The sequence below is a fragment of the Trachemys scripta genome, chromosome 5, assembly GCF_013100865.1.
Source record: "Trachemys scripta elegans isolate TJP31775 chromosome 5, CAS_Tse_1.0, whole genome shotgun sequence".
Taxonomy (NCBI): domain Eukaryota; kingdom Metazoa; phylum Chordata; order Testudines; family Emydidae; genus Trachemys; species Trachemys scripta.
In genome coordinates, this window is record NC_048302.1 from 37,608,850 (window position 1) to 37,623,141 (window position 14,292).

The 14,292-nt window shown below is 39.3% G+C and overlaps 1 protein-coding gene across 7 annotated transcripts in view; it reads right to left on the minus strand.

Annotated features, from left to right (window-relative positions):
• The window catches only part of PRSS12 (serine protease 12), a 65,649-nt gene that overhangs the window by 47,649 nt on the left and 3,708 nt on the right, over positions 1 to 14,292 (minus strand). For 6 of the 7 annotated variants that reach the window (XR_004645790.1, XM_034771013.1, XM_034771012.1 and 3 more), the window contains exons 2-4: positions 7,238 to 7,376; positions 4,335 to 4,513; positions 1,425 to 1,569 (exon numbers count right to left, since the gene is read on the minus strand). Coding sequence is in view for 6 of the 7 variants with exons in the window: in XM_034771013.1 (XP_034626904.1) it covers positions 1,425 to 1,569; positions 4,335 to 4,513; positions 7,238 to 7,376 (463 nt within the window). In the remaining variant the exon portion in view is untranslated. The remainder of the gene's footprint in view (positions 1 to 1,424; positions 1,570 to 4,334; positions 4,514 to 7,237; positions 7,377 to 14,292) is intronic. The other variant, XM_034771014.1, reaches the window with a different exon arrangement.

Consider the following 14,292-nt stretch of genomic DNA (forward strand, 5'->3'; position numbering starts at 1 on the left):
TAGTGTGATGGGAGTAATTAAAGACTGTATCCTAATCCACATGCACAATTAGGTTAAAACAAATTAGGTTACACAGGCAACCTAAATTCTGATATTTTCTAACTTTTGAGTGCTTCACTTTGCCACCTTAGTATTCTTTAATGTAGCTTTAGTATGTAATTTCCTAGGTTTTAAAAAAAATTCAGATTTTTTAAAATGTGGAATTTATTGAGTCTCTCATATGAGTGATCAGCAGGGTTAGACCTCTTAGATTCACCACCCAGACTTCTGCCACTTGAGCTAAGTAATTGATAGCAGTAGTAGACTGTCATTCTCTATGTGGGCCAGCCACTAGAGGAAGATGAGACACATATTTTACTTACAGGTTTCACAGGTATTTGTTGACAGGAGACTTAAAAATCCTGGGTTCTATTCCAGGTTTCTGAAGCCACTGTATTCTAGTGACCATTGACCTATGCCTTTGGCCCCTGCAGTCTGTGTTCCAGTTCTAGTCTCCCTCCAGCACAGCTCTCCTCAGCTCCTCATTCTAGCCTATCTCATCACCATTCCCCCATAGTTCCACATCCCAGTCTTTCTCCACCCTTCTGTTTTGTCCCAGTCCTTCACCACCATCCCTCCAGCTTATCATCTCAATCCCTCCACCCTGTTTTCCCCCAGGTTGAGCTCCTCATCCCTTTGCATTCCTGTCAGGTATCTTTCTCCCTTTCTCCCTCACTGCTTGTGGATCAGCAGGGAGAAGACCGTCTCACTGCTCTCAGTTCATGTGCCCGGTGCCACAGTCATCCCTGACTGCCAGAAAGAACAACTGCAGAAAAAGTACTGCTCACCCTCTACATCCCTGGGATGGATCATTCTCAATGCAGACAGCATCTTCGGAGAATTTAGCTGCCAGATGTTAACAAGTCTCTAGCAAACACATGCAAACTGACACATTCCAGAGGCTCATAACTTGGCCAAACTTGGGCAGATTTTCACAGGGATAGCAAAAGGCAGGGCAGCACCCATACCCAAATTAAAGTTCCTGCTCCAAAGTAAAGAGGTGCTAGGCCTTTAATTAAATGGTTGTACATTTTTTTTTTTTACAAGAGTGAAACATTTTTTCTTAACCTCATGACTGGAAATGACTGAATGGTTTTTGATCAAATTTTCTGAAAAAAATCTTTACCCCGAAATAGTCCCCCATCATGGAAAACTTCATCTCAAACTGCTAAAGTTTAGTTAAGTTATAAGCAACTGAAAACAGGGTATTATGATGGAAAGTGTCAGGCCTCTTTAACTACAGGCATGTATAAATGTGCCATATATAATTTTGGTGGCTTCACAGTGTAAGTGCAATTTTTAAATGTTCTCCTTTTGAAAGCATTGTGTATTGTTTCTTAGCTTTCCTTCTTTGTTAGGAGTAAAATGTATTTAGAAAAACTAACCCAAGGCCAAGCTGCCTACAGACAACTTCAGCATCTGCATCATCCCACTGGTCATCACAGACAGTCCCCCACTGGCCAGTATGGTAGACTTCCACTCTTCCTTCATGAGCATTGCTCCCACCAGCCAGACGGATTGGAATAAAGGCTACAGTTAAACACAAAACAGAGGAAAAAGTCATTTATTTCCCAAAATGATAATCAAAGCTATACACAAATGGAGAGCACTCAACTTCAAATCAAAGCTATACACAAATGGAGAGCACACCAACTTGGCTTTGGTCAAGTATTATGCAACTTCTTAACTAGCTGAAAATCCTGAAACTGAACTGGTTAGAGAAGCCTAAGTGCTTGCAGAATTTTAGGGCTATAGGGACAAATGCTGCTCTCAGTGAAGTGGGCGGGGTGGTGGAACTGCACCAATGTATGTGAAGGCAGCATTTACTCCACAGAGTCTCGATCACATAGGGTGAAATCCTGGCTCCCCTAAGTCAATGGCAAACCGCCCACTGATATGCAGTGGGGCCATGATTTCACCCAAAATATCTTCTGGCACTGATCCCAGTCTGTACCATAGTCAGTCAATGAAAAGTCACTCTATCTGGATTATTTTAACTGAGGAGGGTTTTCCCCTTAACCTCTATCTGCAGTGAGTCTTCCTTGTTGCTCAAATTGGGGGCACAAGGTTCCCTCCAGCTGTGACTCCTGCACAGTTTTCCTTTCAACGGCTACATATCTGAGCATGAAACTACAGTGATGGAAATGATACGAAGTTATATAATGCACTTGAACTATTTTGATGTAACTTTTTAAAAGATTATATCAGTATCAAATATCTGGATGACTAAAGTGTGACTCAGTTCAGTTTACACTCTCCAGCAAATTAACTTTACCCTGTTATCTTTCCATTTATTTGCCTGCTGAAAGTGAGCATTTTGGAATTTCTGAAGACCCGCTCTGAACATTTTACCAGCCATGAAAGATGATGATTTTTCTGATGAAGCTTTCGTAGAAAGGCTAGTGGTGGCAAGAATCTGCAAAAACACAAGTCACTTCAAATAATGTTACCTAATTAACTTCAGTTTATATGAACTATAAATCAATCTTCTTCTAGCACTCTTAAAACAAAGTTATTTTATTCCACTATGCCTAAATGAGCCCTCTAAGCAAAACAAAGAGGCTTTCTGTTGAAATTTCAACTTCCTTTGAATGGAAGGGGAAACTTGGTGAACTAGGTAGTGTGACTTTCAAAATCTGTATTTTTAATTTCTTCATGTATTATCAACCTCATAAAATTGAAAGCTTACTTGCCCTGGAAATAATATGTAGGAAACTTCACTCTCAATTGCACTAGCTTTAAACTTCACAACAAAGGATTCAATCCAGCACTGACATCAATGGAGTTATAGCCGCATCAGGAATGCAGAATAGGGACCAAAGTGTGAATATTTGCCAAAAACAGTAAGATTGTAAACACACTCTAATGACTTTTTGAAATCTGTTCATGCATACATAAAACATCAGTATTTTAATGCACCTCCATAGTATGTGGGGCGGGGGGAAGGGAGGATGGCAGAATCTACAAAACAAACGGTAGCTACTTGTATAGTCTTTCTTTTCTGTTTTGTGCAAATAATAAGGGTCAAACGTTTGAATTCTGATTGACCTATTTGTGCTAGCAATTCTTTGCCAATGCATTCACTGTCTCTTGGACACTCATGTACCTGATTTGCAGGTATAGTCAAGTACTTAAATATTCAAGAATCTGAAATTATATCCACAGTTATTTGAGGCCACACTTATGCAGGTAAAAAAAAAAAAGGAAAGCCTAATGAAAGCAAGACTGAAAACTTGACCCTAAGTGTGGCTGAACACAACTGCTTAAATGCCTAATATAACCTACCTCTTATGGAAATTATTTATCCTCAAATATATAATTGTTCACTTAACTTGGTGGAGTTAGGGCTAAGGGAAAAGATTTAAATTGTTTAAGTAATACATCTATTTTTAAAATATTTTTTTTAAATAAGAAGCACAGGCTACCTACAGATCCCAAACATATTCACTCTGATAGCAAAAGTGAAGAACTCTGTTTGTGTAGAATGTATACTAGGAGTTAAATCTTGATCCCATTGAACTCAATGGCAAAATTCCCATTTGGCCTTCAGTAGAACATCATTTCCCTTACTTCAGTGGTCCAGTTTGTTTTCGAAATTAACTGGAATACTGCCCCCATTTCCTGTACAACTGTGAAGGTATGTATGACCAAAACAACTTGATCACTTACTCTTTGAACATTTTAAATATCAAAATATCCGTCATAGGAACTTGGGCAAAAATGTGTCCATCCCAGCATGGGCCATAAGGTAGAGATGGGGAAGAGAGGGTACAAAGCCTTACACTTTCTTGTAACCCTGTGCAGGGGCCATCTACAATCACAGCTCTGCTCTAGTGCCAGTGGTGTTAATTCCTCAAAGACGGTAAGGTGAGGATGGAATCATGACCCCCCAACACCCATCACAGAGCCCAGGGGAGCTGCTGCATGTGGAAGCAGAAAGCACACTGCACCCTTTCCAAGAGTGACAAAACTCACTCCAGCATCTGCAACTGCCCTAGACCCTCTGCCCCTCTGCTTTGGAGAAATTCTGGCTAGTTCAAACAGAACTCCCTCTGGGATCCTCACTGCTGCACAACCTACCCTTCCTCACAGCCTGTGTTTTAAAGCAACAATTAGCTATTTGCTGCTCTCAGAATGTGGAAGGACTTTTAAAAAGTGAATGATACTATGCTACATTTTATTTTAGATCTTTTCTTGGACAAGGAAATTAAACTCGGATTGTTTTTTAATGTAATCGTGTACATTATAACTGTTCAAATAAGGCAAAAAGTTCATAAAAAATTATATACTTTTACCATGGGAAAAGCTACACATGACAGCAGCTGCCATTTTTTGAGGACATGTTCCGCCCTGCCAGATGTCTTTTTCACACAGCAGTATATTTTCTTCATCACCATGGCAACGTACATCACTCCAATAAACAGGGATAAGGCCCAGTCCAGAAAATGGTGTATACTTTGCTGTACCTCTTTTGCTGTAGAAGGAAAGATCAGCATTGGATATTGGGAAATATTTGTTTGAGATGTTCACTCTCAAATGCATGGGAGACCAAATCCTGGGGTGCAGGAAAAGGATTTTGCTCACCAAGAAAAAGTTGCAGGGCAGAATCCTTGTCTGCAGTCAGTCAGGATGTTCATGCATTTGGGCCCTCACCACTAATACAGGATATGCAGAGGAACACCAAATGTAGCCTGTTTTTCCCCATTCCAGTATAAGATGATTTGGTATAGTGGAGCCACACTGCACATGAACCAGTTGGGTCTGCATAACCTCTGACCCAATCACATTCCCCTTTCCTGTATGCTGAGTGGCAGAGATCAATCACAGAGATCTCTTCCACAGGCCACAAAAGGGCAGCTTCCCTACATGAGACCTTCAATGCTCTTGTTCCACTGTACAGCTAACACAGTTTTTAAGGGTATGTCTACAGCATAACCATGCGTTGTTGTCCACTCTTATTTGCATGGATTCTTATTTTTAGTCATTCTTGTTTAAATGGTTCTGTCATTGACACCATCACTAAACTTTCCTTGCTGATAAGGATCCTATACAACCAAAATACTCTAAGTGCTGAAGGTAGGAACCAGTTAAAATGAAAACAGGATAAAGAAATATTGCATGTAGGCAGCTGAAACCATAAGCAAAATCACAGCCTCCAGATGGGCTGAACTTTTATCTCCTCTAATCTGCATATTTTTATAAGTTGGCTTGGTGTATGCAGATTAACATTAAACATTCCAAACAGCTTAGATTCAGTTCTGACTGGCACTCTTAAGAGTGGAATAATCACCAGAAATGTCAGAGTGCAAATATTGCATATTAACACCCAGAGCCTGTAGCAAACAAGATGACATTTGATGTACAGCTGAAACAATGTCAGAAAGGCAATAAAGCCACCATATTTTGAGAGTTACTATGAAACTGTAAACTGAATGGGATATTGAGATGATTCAAGTAATGGGATTGGCTAATGCACAAGGTATTGATTCTTTAGAAGCCTAAATTGCATTATCCATGAAAAAAATCCATATACTTATGATCATTTCTCACCCCCCCACACACCCATTTTCATCTTATAATAATTATACCATCTATATAGGCACTTTAGAGATAAATGACTGGCTAGGGTTAATGGAGCACAGTTCAATAATTCCTAGCTGGTAATTATTCCCAGAAAATATCCTGAAAGTTATTATTTAATTAATCAAACCACTAGGGAATATTCATAGCAACCTACTGAGTATGATATGATAGTCACACCTGCCTGTCAGATCCCGTAATTTAGACAGTCATTCTCCTGTCTCTGTTAGAGATAACTTTACAGGTAGTGAAAGGTGAAATATACACATGCCTTCCCCCGCAAATAAATTTGGAGTCTTGACAAAACAATTTGTTTTCTATTTTCTTCAGGCATCTGGTAGAATAGATAATTTCTGAATAGACAAATACAGAAATAACTGCTGCTCGCTAGGCCCAGAAAGTCCCAGGGACAGTAGGAGTGCTGAGGTGTTAGCCTAATTCAGGGCTTCTCAACCTGTGCAACATGACTAAAATTCTGTAAACCTTCTCCATGAAAACCATGGCACTTCTCCTGATTTACCTCATGTACAGTGAAGTCAGAATCAGGACTCATATTTCTTCCCCCCAGTTTGTATTTATTCCCCTGATGAGTCTAGAGACCTGAAGGACCTACTGACCAGATGAGCCTGTTAAATTCGCAGGGTTGTTGTGAGTATGTATGCATCAAGGATTGCCCCACATCTTAACAATATCCCTCAGACTTCCCAATGAGCTTTCTCCTTCAGACAAATTCTCAAGACATCCCTTCTTTTCATGTGAGACATCAAATCTACAGAGTGGTAGGGAAGAAGAGAAGGGGGTTGCTTGACACTCTTCACTCGCTATCCCATGCACTGCTCCCCAGTTCCCATGGAAACAGTCCTTGCATGCCCTAACCTTTCATAATCAGATTCCCAGTTTTCAGTGTGAAAACCTGGTTACCATCTTTGCCTCCCATTCTTTTCAGATGCCAGAAGCAGCCTTACAAACAATATGTTGATTCTCAGAGCAACTCCTTTGAGACATTACAAGAATTGGGGGTAAGGATTCTGGGGATAACCAGCTTTAATATACAAAGCAGAACAGGTAAACACTTCAGGCAGCAGATATTAGTGGTTGCAACATGCTTACTACCTAGTTATTGTGTAACTGTGGACGGGTGGGTTAGAGAGGGCACTTTTTTACCTTGCCTCAGGCAGCAAATGCTTGGTGCATCTGAGGAGTAACAGTTGTGAGTGTTTGAATGTTGGGTAATGGAAGGAAAGATATTAAAACTCAGGCCTAATGTTATATCGTGGCATTGCTTCACAGATATCTTAATAGCATTGGACACACAGTTATAGATTCAGCTGCAAAGTCTGTAACACAATACCCATTTCTTTCTCTGAAGAAGTCATATAAAGGTTTTATGTACACATTCCCAACTCTCTGACTAATACCTTTGCTAAGTGGGTGTACCACTTCCTCTGTCATTTAGAGACTGTATCAATTGAGAATGAAGCCATCACTTAAGAGCAACACTTTTTTTTCCAGAATAATATCCCATTCCTAATGGATTTTAAAAATATTTATCAAATCCAGAGCTCCTAAATATGACATTGAAATAAGCTGGTAAATTTGATCTGGGACTAAAACTTACCCAAGCTCAAGCTGTCGACATATGACTGATGCATCATTATTGTCCCAATGACTGCTGCAGATTGTTCCCCAAATTCCATTCAAATAAACTTCAACTGTGCCTTCAAACTCATTCTTGCCACCTCGAAGTCGCACTGACCCTAGATAAGAGAATTTTAAATGATTTAAGTAAGATGTTTGCTGTTCATGACTGAGTTAACTTGTGCCATTTGAAGGACATGCAGTCTCAGCTCCACTCTGCTATAAATATTTTCATGTATCATGTACTTGCTTCAAGTTCATTAAAGAGGGTGCTTCTAATTAGCACTATCTGGTATCTAATAATTCCTTTCTGTTGACTCAAAAGGAGGTAACCCATTCCATACAATAATTTAATGAGGAAACATCTTGATTCTAACACTGCAGCCAAATATCAAAGATGTGGGGAGAGGGAGTATATGTACATATCAATATAAATCGCATTAATGATAGTCTATACATAAATTTTGTTAACATAATCTGCAATGTTATAACAAGGAAACAAAATATTATACACAAGTGATATATTTTTATCTTCCATCTGATTTAAAGGAATTATAAAACAATCACATGGATTGCATAGCTTCTGTATTGACCCGCATAATATATTATGCATGTCATGGATGCCAGCAGTTTATTTCAGGCCAAAGAATGCATTTGTTCTTACTTGCCATCAAACGCTTGATGTAGCTATTACAAATTCATTATAGGCCTGTATCAAATTTCCAAATAAAACAACCTCAAAACATAATCATAACACACATTCTTTTCCAGTCCTTGTGTGTGTATCATCAAAATACAGGTTGAGAGCACAGAACACAAAATCAAGAAATTGAATAGTATTATAGTAGATACCACAGTATTCTCTTCCCAACAGTGTAAAAAGTCCCTACAGCTACATGCAATTCAAACACCAACTGCAAAAGTGTGAAACAGTCACAGTCATATTTGTTATCCTACAAAGGGAGAGCAAACAATGAATGTGCCATAAAAATGCTACTAATTTGACAAGAAGGTAATATATTGTAGCTGTTATCAAAAACTATAGATGGGTATTGCATGAAATATCAAGTGATCCACCTGCCTATACTCTGCTCTATTTAATAGCATAGCATAGACCCTTTCCACTCTGTAATTTTTTAAGCAAGGGGAAAAAAAATCTATTTATTATAATGGCTAGGTTAAATTTTTGTTCCCTCCCCACAAATTTCACTGCAAGTCTGTTCTGTTTTGAATGCAGTTCTCCAGGGTTATAAAACCTTGAAGGTGAACCATTGCCAAGTAATTCAAGTCTATTAACCTCAGACTTGATGTATGTACTTTTTTGCCCGTGACTTATTTTCACCGCATGTAATACAGTAATATACAAGTACCGCTTATTAAATCAATTTTATAAGGTGATCCTTTTATACAGAATACATGATTTTGTAAAGATTTAATTATAACAATACTATATAAAAGCACTGAAAGAACAGCATTTTGAAGACTCTACTATATATCTGAATAAATCAATATTTTACTCCATTTATAGCCTTCCCCGTCACACACAGACATAGCCAGATACACACACTGGAATTTTATCTCCTATATCTGTTCTTTCCAAAATCCTTCTGGATAGACTATTATTTTAATCACAAGACATCAATTGCAGACACAGCAATATTTAGAACAAAGTGATTCTTGACATACCAAAAAGGGGGCTTTAATAGTTGTCTGTCTTTTAAAAAATAAAAGGGTTATTTTTGTACAATGATCTTTTTCCTTTCACAATCATGTGGGACACCCATGGTAAGCAATAAAAGTGCTTCCTGCATAAATATTGCAAGACCTTTCTGTTATCTGGATAAGTAAATACTTGAAGAGTAAAAATTCTCCTTTCAGAGCCACAAGATAGATCTTGACTTCAATATTCTGCTCTTTCTGCATCTACAGAATTCCCACTGGCAACACTGAGACTACTCATATACAGAGAGTAGACTAAAGTATCAAGATTAACTCTGCACATTGGAGAATTTTGCCCTAACACCTTAAGTCCTTTGCTTGTCTAATATTCTCCAAATTTTACAAGTTCTCTACAAAAGTTTTATTTACAGGATGTCTGTTTGCACAGTATCTGACAAAAGTAAAGTGATACAGTACTGTATGTACTTCATATGTTATTCATGCACTCTAAAGAATGTGTGAGTATGTATCATGTGACTCGTGTCATAATTATGTAGTGGATAAAACTAGTTCGCAAATGAACTAAAACAACTTCCCCCAAAGTTTACTTAACATGTTGCAGTATTCTGGCACATTGGTAGCTGCTACTCTGAATTTGACTCACTGGATTCATATAGTTTTAAAATACACAAATGACAAAATGTGATACGTAATTTCTATATGAAGGAATAGAACTAATTTTAAATAAATACATCAATCTTTTAAACATTTTTTTTGGTTTGGCTCTTTTTTCTATAGATAAAACTCTTGATTTTGTAATAGGCCTAGTCTCTTAATATGAGATGTATGATGTACCATGGTGGAACAAGGAATTACATTTATGAACACTAGTATATGTTCATAACGTATTGCTAATTAGCTATTCATTACTATACCCTTATAAAGAATAAATGGTCCATGATAATGTATTTTCCTGAGTATATGTGATTCTGTGCATGCATTTAGGGCCCCAGTCAGGTTCTGTTAAGTCAATGGGAAAACATCTGTTTACTTTAATGAGTGTAGGATCAGACTCTTAGTTACAAGAAAACAATTTAAAAGGCCATCAGCTTAAGAGTCATATATTGTAAACCTAAACCCCAAAAAACTGTTACTAATAGTACCTTAAAAGAAAAAATTAAATTTAAAAGTGCCATTTACTTTTCTCTGTTCTGTTTTTTCAATTTCATCTTGAAAATAAATCAATTTCACTTTTATAGACAGTTTCAATTTCAGACACTGCTGCTGTGCTTGGGTCTGAAAGAAACAGGGGAATTTTGTTTGTTTGTTTAAAAGCCTAAGATTCCACTGGAACCTTGAAAAATTGTGGAAACACTTCCATTGGTTTTAGGTTTTATAAAAGCTTGTTTTTTACAAAATTTAAACTTTGGCCCAAATTTGTGGAAATAGTTAAAGCAGGGATCGGCAACCTTTAGCATGCGGCTCGCCAGGGTAAGCCCCCTTGGCGGGCCGGGCCAGTTTGTTTACCTGCCGTGTCCGTAGGTTCGGCCGATCGCAGCTCCCACTGGCCGTGGTTCGCCACTCCAGGCCAATGGGAGCTGCGGGAAACGGCGCAGACCGAGGGATGTGCTGGCTGCCACTTCCCGCAGCCCCCATTGGCCTGGGATGGCAAACCACGGCCAGTGGGAGCTGCGATCAGCCGAACCTGCAGACGCAGCAGGAAAACAAACCGCCCGGCCCGCCATGGTGTTTACGCTGGTGAGCCGCAGGCCAAAGGTTGCCGATCCCTGCCCTAGACCATAGAGCAAGGCCGCCATAGAAGCCAAGCCCATTGGCTACTTCCCTGGCAGCTGTGACTATCCCCTCTCTGGAGGGGTTACAGGCTCTGGAGTAGAGTTACCTCCTGGTAAAACAGCATTACCTCATGTGTGGATTTCTGCCCAAACTGTTGGGTTAGCAGGAGAGTAGACTCAATTTTAAAATGGTGATTTAAAAAAAAAAAAAAAGAAAGAAAAAATAAAGTTGACCAGCACTGAAGAAAGCATGCCACAAAGAACTACTGTTTGTCTCTGCTACCATCATACTCATCATACACATCCTCTCAGAACCCACTGAGTCCTGACCATCACCTAGAGTGGCTTTTCAGAAGGTAGAAACACACACTGGAGCTTCTGCTTCTTCCTTCTATTCTCCCTGCCCCATCTCACACCAGTAGCTTCAAAGGATACAGATAATCCTTTTTGACTAAGAAGGTGTTAAGTGAAAGACATTGAACCAGGCTCAAATCCACCTCTACCACATCTTTAACAAGCTTGCTTCATACAAAACTATGTGGATTAAAAACTGCAGACAGAGAAATAACTGTCAAAAGTAACAGTGGAAACAGGGCTGGATGAAGATGTAAATGCCCCATGCTCCCACAGTCAAGTGATCTCATCAGAATTTGTTTCATTTACTTAAAAATATAGCTCTGTTGGTTGCAAAGTAAAGCTTGAAAATGTGGCCTGAACATAACTGATACAGGTATCAGAGTAGCAGCCGTGTTAGTCTGTATCCGCAAAAAGAACAGGAGTACTTGTGGCACCTTAGAGACTAACAAATTTATTAGAGCATAAGCTTTCATGGACTACAGCCCACATCCGAAGAAGTGGGCTGTAGTCCACAAAAGCTTATGCTCTAATAAATTTGTTAGTCTCTAAGGTGCCACAAGTACTCCTGTTCTTTTTGCGGATACAGACTAACACGGCTGCTACTCTGATACCTGTATCAGTTATGTTCAGGCCACATTTTCAAGCTTTACTTTGCAACCAACAGAGCTATATTTTTAAGTAAATGAAACAAATTCTGATGAGATCACTTGACTGTGGGAGCATGGGGCATTTACATCTTCATCCAGCCCTGTTTCCACTGTTACTTTTGACAGTTATTTCTCTGTCTGCAGTTTTTAATCCACATAGTTTTGTATGAAGCAAGCTTGTTAAAGATGTGGTAGAGGTGGATTTGAGCCTGGTTCAATGTCTTTCACTTAACACCTTCTTAGTCAAAAAGGATTATCTGTATCCTTTGAAGCTACTGGTGTGAGATNTATTAGAGCATAAGCTTTTGTGGACTACAGCCCACTTCTTCGGATGTGGGCTGTAGTCCATGAAAGCTTATGCTCTAATAAATTTGTTAGTCTCTAAGGTGCCACAAGTACTCCTGTTCTTATAACTGATACAGTGATATCTCCCTGAGGCTGCAGGTTGCCTGAAACAGTGCTCTAAGAGGTGCATCTCAATTGGGTGTTATCACTAAGACACTGTTCTAAGGAGCCCCTCAACACTACCCCAGTAGAGGATTCTGTGCATGGCAGGAGAAGAGTGCTGCGAGTCTGCTGTTTCCCTGAGTAATTTAACGCCCAGCCGCTGTGTGTGGGAGAGTGGACCTGTGCTGCCACCCCATATGCTCTCAAGGGAAGGGAGACCTTGTTGCCAATCTTGGGAGGAAGAAAGGGGGCTCTGCTTGTCTGGGAAGGGAAAAAGCCTCATGGCATAGGGAAGAGGCACAAGGGCAGGACTACTGGGTAGGGGAGGTGTCCATGTCCCTAGTGTGTCTATGACCTCAGACTGCCTTAATCTAGTTCAGAATGAAGAAAGAGGATCAGAAAATCACATATACAGGACTATAAACCTACACACTCTCAACAGAAACTCCCTTTCACTTCTACATGTTTTATATTACTGAGGAAAAACATTTACATTGTGTTTCTCAATCAATTTCACCCAACGTTACTGACAGTCAATTGTGTTTGTATACAGTTCGGTAATTTTAGTTGCTCTGGGATCTGCCCCAAGTCACATGGGTTCATAGCTGGTGTTACCGTTTAAACCAGGTTGGGTTTGCTTCTAAATGCAAGTAAGGGTATCTGTTCAGCTATTGCTGAGACTTGCTCTGCAACACCTGCCACATAGGCTCAGGATGAGACACTGGGAAAAAACTCTCAGCCAACTTTTAATTAACTCTAAAGAACAGATGGGCTTCATGTTTCTTGCAGCTTGTAAACAATATGACTGTCCCACTTGCCCCTCTTGTTAGTTTGCTCCTAAATCCAAAGATTCTAGCTGTCTGTATCCTACATCTAATGAAGAACAAGTGTCAGGACAGATTGTATTTGAATCAAATGAGATGGGGATCACTTCCAATTGCTGCAGACATGTTTATGGTGTTAGCTAAAGGTGTGCCAGCATTTCCTTTATAGACTGCTACTATGTTCAAAGGTTTGTAACTTGGATGTAAATCTATTTTTGAGAAGCTGGATGGAGGCTGATACTTGATACCCTTAGTTCTAGTGCTGGTTGTTCTGAAGTTACAAGGGTAGAGCAAAGCACAAGAAACATCTTAAGTTTGGAATCAAATGCCAACATCTAACATCTGTATTATCATTTACATTTTGGAATATACAACACATTGTGGGCTAGTACTTAATGAACTGTTAAAAACGTATGTTTAAATGGTGGAGTGGGTAGTGCCCTGAAAAGTCATTGCACTAGCCTTTCATCCCTGAAGGCCTGGGATCAATTGCTAGTTAGATCCAAACTGAAAATGAGTTTGATGGTCTTATCCTTGTACCTAATGGTCATTTTTCCACACCATTTAATCCCCTGCAGTAATTCAGCAAAGATAGAGAATGATCCAAGACTTGCAAAACTGGGCCTGTCCTAATTAAGGAGTGAACTGCATTGACTGGTCTGTATGGGGATGTTAGTGCAAGAACTGCTTAGGTTATGGGCCCAATCAAACACCCACTGGAGTCAATGGGAGTCTTTTTGTTGACTTAAAGGTGTGCTGGGGGCCTGATCCAATGTCTGCTGAAGTCAATGGAAAGACTCCCATTGATTTCAGTGGGTATTGGATCAGGCTATGCCTCCCTATAGCCAATGCTAGTAATACCTCATTTTCATGAGCATTAAACTCAGTCTAAAATGATGATCTAATCCCAGTAGTTTACCCTTGGGAAAAAATTGATATTGTGCATCCATGAGAATTAATTTTTCAAGAACTAGCAAGGGATTTTAGTATACAGTCTTACTGCACATTCAGGGATCTTTAAGACGGAAGATCCCTAACTACTGCATGTATTGGTTGAAATAGTTCTTTGGAGCATTATGGTTCATCATGTCAATGGTCAATGGCTTAAAACTCCTTTAAAAATAAATTTAAATGATAGGCATGTAATGGAGCTGCAATTATCTAGCTAATTGGATAATCAGGGGATAGTGTAGAACTGTAATAAAAATGGCTCCAAAGAAGTTGCTTCTGTTTCAGAGAGAAATATGACTTTCAGGTATAATTTTTAACCCATGTGTTTTTTTTTTTTTAAAACATTACAGGGCGGAA